At 64.3% G+C, this 6062-nt stretch overlaps 1 protein-coding gene across 1 annotated transcript; it reads right to left on the reverse strand.

Annotated features, from left to right (window-relative positions):
• Positions 1-945: 945 nt before the first annotated feature.
• Positions 946-4677, reverse strand: SLC39A4 (solute carrier family 39 member 4). Its single transcript, XM_004580890.2, has 12 exons — positions 4444-4677; positions 3864-4136; positions 3492-3687; positions 3255-3391; positions 2997-3168; positions 2731-2903; positions 2483-2644; positions 2281-2406; positions 2130-2184; positions 1697-1849; positions 1427-1614; positions 946-1339 (listed from the first exon to the last, which is right to left on the reverse strand). The coding sequence occupies exons 1-12, from the start codon at positions 4660-4662 to the stop codon at positions 1211-1213; spliced, it is 1983 nt and encodes a 660-aa protein (XP_004580947.2). The 5' UTR covers positions 4663-4677; the 3' UTR covers positions 946-1210.
• Between the last annotated feature and the right edge of the window lie 1385 nt (positions 4678-6062).

Consider the following 6062-nt stretch of genomic DNA (forward strand, 5'->3'; position numbering starts at 1 on the left):
ATATGGGCGCCGGTTCTAATCCCAGCAGCTCCACTTCCCATCAAACTGCCTGCTTGTGGCCTGGGAAAGCAGTCGAGGATGGACAAAGCCTTGGGAGCCTGCACCCGCGTGGGAGCCTGCACCCGCGTGGGAGCCCCGAAGGAGGTTCTAGGCTCCTGGCTTCGGATCGGCGCAGCACCGGCCGTTGTGGTCACTTGGAGAGTGAATCATCGGACGGAACATTGTCCTTCTGTCTCTCCTCTTCTATGTATATCTGACTTTCCAATAAAAATAAATAAATCTTAAAAAAAAAAAAAGAAATGAAGGAAGTCCTTTCTGGAGTCTTTTCCTTAGAAAGACTGCTGATTCCCGAGGTTGTTTTCTAAAGATTTATTTATATATCTGAAAGTCAAAGTGACAGAGAGGCGCCTACACGCTGCTGTTCACTCCCCAGAGGCCTACAGTGGCCAGCCCAGGCACTCTGTCTGGGGCTCTCCTGCTGCCACAGTGCCCCACTCTTGGGCCATCCTCTGTGGCCTGTCCAGACCATCGGCAGGAGCCACAGCCTCTCACAGGCTCCAACAGCTGGCCTGTGGGCCTGGCTCCTGGGAGAAGATTCCTGGGCCCTCAGCATCTGTCCCACCCATCCCAGGGACCTGTCTCATGGCAGTCACCTGCAGTGCCGAGTTGTCGTGTCCACCAGAAGACCTGCTGAAGCCCTAAGCCAGGGGCATCAGTGAAGAGGTGGTCACGCTGGGCTCACAGCACAGGAAAGCAGCTTGCATGAGGCTGCCTCTCCGGCTGTCCCCAGGGGGAGAGCACCTCAGCCTCCTGAACCGTGAGAGTGACGCTGGATTGTGGCAAGCCACAGGGCCTCCCCTGCACCCCCACAAGGCCGCCAGGCCTTCCCCGCACACCCATGCAGGCCGCAGGGCCTCCACGCCTCTCCTGCACCCCCACCCAGACTGCGGGGCTCTACTCTCAATTTCACATAGGCCCAAGGGCCCCCAGTGCTGGGCCTGTGGGCATCACCCATCCTGAGGTCTCGGTGTTAGGCTGAGACAATATGCTCTCGGGACAAGAACTTCTTTATTGCGGCAGGAGTTGGGGGTGGGACAGGGCACTGGACTGGGGCAAAGAGGGATGGGGGAAGGCTTCAGCAGGGAGGGGGGCCAGACAGGTGGGGGTTGTGGGGTGGGGGCATGGGGAGGGAGGGCCTGCAGGTGGAGGCTCACAAGGTTATGTCTTCCTCATAGAGCGACAGCAGCAACAGGACGGTCCAGCCGCCCAGCAGGCCCACGTTGTGCAGCAGGAAGACAAGCCAGGGCCTTTGGTCCTTAACGTTCAGCATGGCTGGGAGCTGGGGAGGAGTGGGGACCAACTCAGTCGCCAGCTCAGGGCCCATGCCAGGGGTAGCCCCCTCCCTGCTGACCGCCGTGGCCCTGACCATGTCACAGAGAGCCACGTAGAGGAACAGGCCCATGGCTACTGCTAGGATCCAGATCTCGCCCTCCTCGCCCACTCCGACTGCAAGGGCCACGTACAGTCCCACGAAGGCCGTGACTGCCGAGGCCAGGTTTAGCAGCAATGCACGTCGCACGGTGAGCCCCGCGTGTAGCAAGGCCGCAAAGTCACCTGTGGGAAGGTGTGGTCAGGGCGAGAGCCCCACCCCGAGCAGATGCCGTCCACGGAGGTGAGGCCCCCGCCCCGTGCTCACCCAGCTCGTGGGGCAGCTCGTGGCAGAACACGGCCAGCGAGGTGGCCAGTCCAGTCTTCCAGGAGGATGCGAAGGCGGCGCCCACAGCCAGCCCATCAGCGAAGTTGTGTACGGCATCGCCCAGCGTGATCAGGTAAGGCAGCAGTCTCAGCTCTGCAGGCACAGCCAGTGTGGGTCCCAGCCCACACCCCACTGATGGGCCCTCCATACCCGGCCTCCCCAGCCTCTCCAGCCTCCCGAGGGGCCGGGCACGGCCAGTGTGGGTCCCAGCCCACACCCTCACTGATGGGCCCTCCATGCCCGGCCTCCCCAGCCTCTCCAGCCTCCCGAGGGGCCGGGCACGGCCAGTGTGGGTCCCAGCCCACACCCTCACTGATGGGCCCTCCATGCCCGGCCTCCCGAGGGGGCGTGTGTGGGCGGCGGGGAGGCTCACCTGGGCTTGGCCTCCGTGGCTCCGGGCTCAGCAGCTCAGGGCTCTCCTCTACCACCTGGGAAGAGAATGGCTGAGGGCTCCGGCAGGGGTCCGTGACCGGGAGCCCTCCCTCCATGTGGTGCTGGGGGGTGGTCAGCAGGGTCCCACTCACGAGGTCAGCTCGGGAGCCCTCGTGCGGCTGCTTGGGCTGCCTGCGCTCGCTAGCGGCCAGCTGCAGGGTCATGCCGTGGCTGTGGCCTCCGTGGCTGTGGCCGCAGGCCCCATCCTTTCCTGCGTCCTGTGGGGACAGCTGCTCAGGTCCTGCGGACCACCCCCACCTGCCCACCTGCCACCGATTCTTGGCCCGGCCTGACCTCGGAGTCCTTGGGCAGCAGGAGGTTGAAGAGGTTCTCAAACAGGAAGAAGGCGTAGAAGCCGCCGAGCACCACCAGGAGGCGCCAGGTGGGCTGCAGGTCTGCGGCCTGTGCGTGGCTGTGCGAGTGGTCCTGGTCCCCGTGGCTGTGCAGGCCCAGTACCTGCAGAGGAGGAGGTGCTGGGGGTCGGCCGTGCGCGGAGGAGTGGGGGCTGGGGTGCGTCCGGGGCGGGGGGAGACAGGGCCCACCTTGGGCGTCAGATGCAGGAACGCGTCGCCTGTGAGGGCACCCACGGCCATGCCCAGGAAGGCCTGCAGTACGTAGTGGGTGACGGCACTGCAGCGTGCGCAGGTCAGCAGCAGCAGGCCGAAGACGGCGCACAGGCAGATGAGCAGGGTGGCCAGGGAGCCGTAGAGGTACTCTGAGGGGCAGGGCTGCGTGAGTGGGCCGAGCCCTGCCCCGCCTGCCCACCCCCGCTGGCCGCAGCCCTGCCCCTCCTGCCTTGGGCACTTACTCTCGGCCTGGCTGAGCTGCTCCTGTGCGGGGGCTTCGGCCTGGGGGCTGCAGGCTCCGCTCAGCTGCTGCTGTAGCAGGGCAGGGCTGAGCAGGGCCCAGGCCTCTGGGCTCACGCCTTCCTGTTCCGACAGGCCATACACCGCCATCAGCTCGCTGGGGCTCAGGCAGACCTGGGGCAACCGAGGTGGGGTGCGGTCAGGGCCTCAGCAGCCCTGTGGGCTCCCGTCCACTCCCCGGAGCACCCCGGGCCGCTCACCGTGTCCCACTCAGAGGAACTGCCGTTGACAGCCGTGGGGTCCTGCTGGCCGACCGCCCTGCCCAGACTCCTGTGGTCCTCATGGTCGTCGTGGGCCATGGCACCCACCCCAAGCTGCTGCATCAGAGCTTCCAGCTCTGGCCAGGGTTGGGGTCGGAGGTCAACACGGCTGGGGGACCCACGGAGCGTCCTCCCACCCGCCCCCTCCACCCTGGCCCGGGGTCCCGCCAGCCTCACCAGTCAGTGTGATGTTGGGGGCCTCAGTGGTATGCTGCCGGAACACGAAGTCGACAAAGTACTGGGGGCTCGGCAGGATTCGAAAGCAGGAGCCGCTCCTGACGTGGTCCAGCAGGGCAGCCAGGGCCCCGCCAGGGTTGCCAGGGACCCCCGCACCCCCGGCCTCATCCAGCAGTTGACGGACGCTGGTGCAGTCCTGGGGGAGGAGAAAGCCTAGCACCCCGGAACCCCAGAGATGACCCACCTCGCAGCAGCCCCTCCCTGGCCTCTGGGGGATCCCAGCCTGCAGCCCCTTCTCCAGTGTTTCCCCCACACTTTCTGCCACCATGGCTGGGCCCAGCACCCCCTCCCCGCACCACCCAGTGCCCTGACCTCCTTCTCCGTGGCCTGGTGGCCAGTGGGGTCCCCGATCCTTTGCAGCAGCTGGCTCAGCCCCAGGGTCAGGGCCTGGGGGTCCTGCAGCTGGGCCAGGAGGCTGTCGGCACGGGAGGCCCAGCGGCCAGCCTGGATGTCCTCACAGGTGCCTTCCGGGTCCCCGAGATAGAGGACGGCTGCTGCACTGAGGCGGGCAATGTGTGCAGACTCCAGGCCCGGCACCAGGGCCTCCGGCTTGCCCAGGGCCAGGGCATGCTCCACGGCTAGGCACTGTGGGCAGAGGCAGGTGGGTAGAGCCTGGTCCAGACACCAGTCCCACCGGAGTCCGCTGGTCCCCGCTGCAGTCCACCCCCAAGGCCTTCCCCAGCTCCTGGCCTGCTTGCTGTGTCACTCTGGGGTCCCTGGTAGGACTCTCCATTGTTAGCTTTCTCCAGGAGCCAGGGTCCAGCTTGGGGAGGGCCAGGACAGGCCCGCCTACTGGAGTTTGCCCCGGGGGCCTTTGCAGCCGGCACACAGGCAGGGTGGAGCAAGCAGACGGGAAAGGGCTGGGGCTGGGGGCCCGTCGGGTGGGGCTCACCTTTCCACACGGCCCGCCAGTGCAGTGCACACGGGCCGCCAGCGTATTTAACAAGCTGCCCAGCGCCTCGTGGTCCAGAGTGCCGCGGCCCGAGGCCAGCAGGTTCAGCAGCCTGGGGTGCTGCGGGGCTGCTGCCACTGCCTCCGCCACCTTCGCCACCGCCAGCAGGACCAGCAGGGCCAGCAGCAGCCCCAGCCGGAGCCTGGCCGGGAACTCCATGGAGGCTGTGGGAGCCGGGTCACTGGGGCTGCCTGGGGCCAGACTGGGGTTGGTCAAGGAGGAGCCCAAGACCTCTCCCAGGTATTCAGGCTGGGCCTTGTGATTGGCTGCTGCAGGTGCCTGGATTAGCCAGTCCAGGGGCAGGTCTTCCCAGACAGCCCTGCCTCTGGGGGCTCAGGACTGGCCTCTTCCCCTTGGGTGGGGGTTGGCATCCACCACCGCGCCCGGAGGGTGTTGGTGGGACCACTCTGCTGTGTGGGGGCAGGGCCTAGGGTCAAGCCAGGGTCCTGGGACAGGTGTGCAGAGCTGCCTCAGCTTGGGCCCTTCCAGCCGCACTGCAGCTGGGGTCCCAGGAGACCTACAGGGCCTGTTGCTGAGTCATGCTCCCCCAGTGTGAGGAAACGATTGGGAAGTTGGGACCCTGGCTGGCTTCTGGTTGGGCACCTGGGTCAGGATGAGGCTGCAGCTCCCTGACCTTTGACTTGGCAGCTATCACAGCCAGGTGGCCTCTGGGGGAGGCGGGGGTCTGGCTCAAGAGAAGGCTGACCTCTCCCTCTGGGTCGAGCCAAGCCCTTGGGGTGTGGCTGGGTGTGTTGCTGAAGGACTCTGTCCCCTCTCCAGGTCACATGCCTCTCCCCAGTGCCCCATCCACGCGTGTCAAAGTCTGGGCCCCCCTGGCTGGGGAGACCCCAGTGTGGCATTCAACCCGAATCCTGGTGGGATCTTGGGGGAGCGGCTGGAGAGCCCACTATTAGCAGGTGAACTTCAAGGCACCTGCCTGGGGCCACACAGCCCCAGATGCCCTGTGGTCTACTCAACTGGCTACTGTGGGCTGTACCATTCAGCAGGACAGTCAACGGCGGTCACAGACAGCCTAGAAGAGAATGAGGGACAAGAGACACAAAGAAGGGACAGCAAGACAGTCTGTCTGATCAAGCTGACACTTTATTATTTTTGTTTGAGGCTTTTTATATTTTCAGTAACTAAGACTTGGGAGGGAAGGAGTCACTGGGACGCAAGCCATGGTCTCAAGACCGATTGTCCTTGAGCAGCCACCAGATCACCAAGCACAATAGTCTCAGTAACAGGATGTGGCAAATACAGCATGAACCATATTCTGAAACCCATTTCTCAGAAGTCTAGCCAGCGGGGAATTTTCCATAGAGCTAGATTTTTATACAAGATGGTTTTGTACAAAATGGCTTCAGTATGGTTATGATGCCGGCAACACCAGCGTTGCTGTGTACCCCGAGCTGAGCAGAAGGACCTGTCTATTTCCTCTTGGGGAGTTTTCCCCAGCTCTTTTGGCCATTGTATGTCTTGCATGTATCTGGGAGCTGCAGTTAGGTCAACATGAACCCATCAGTCATGTGGGGGAACGTCGTGCCCTCTTGATCAGC

Source organism: Ochotona princeps, unplaced genomic scaffold (assembly GCF_030435755.1).
Source record: "Ochotona princeps isolate mOchPri1 unplaced genomic scaffold, mOchPri1.hap1 HAP1_SCAFFOLD_121, whole genome shotgun sequence".
Taxonomy (NCBI): domain Eukaryota; kingdom Metazoa; phylum Chordata; class Mammalia; order Lagomorpha; family Ochotonidae; genus Ochotona; species Ochotona princeps.

Bases quoted from the DNA above. Each gene is read 5' to 3' on its own strand.
- SLC39A4 (XM_004580890.2), bottom strand. From the start codon at position 4,662: ATGGAGTTCCCGGCCAGGCTCCGGCTGGGGCTGCTGCTGGCCCTGCTG. The intron at 3,169-3,254 runs GTGAGCGGCCCG...CGGTTGCCCCAG, and splicing joins GTTCCTCTGAGTGGGACACG to GTCTGCCTGAGCCCCAGCGA. The intron at 2,407-2,482 runs GTCAGGCCGGGC...CTGTCCCCACAG, and splicing joins TGCTGCCCAAGGACTCCGAG to GACGCAGGAAAGGATGGGGC.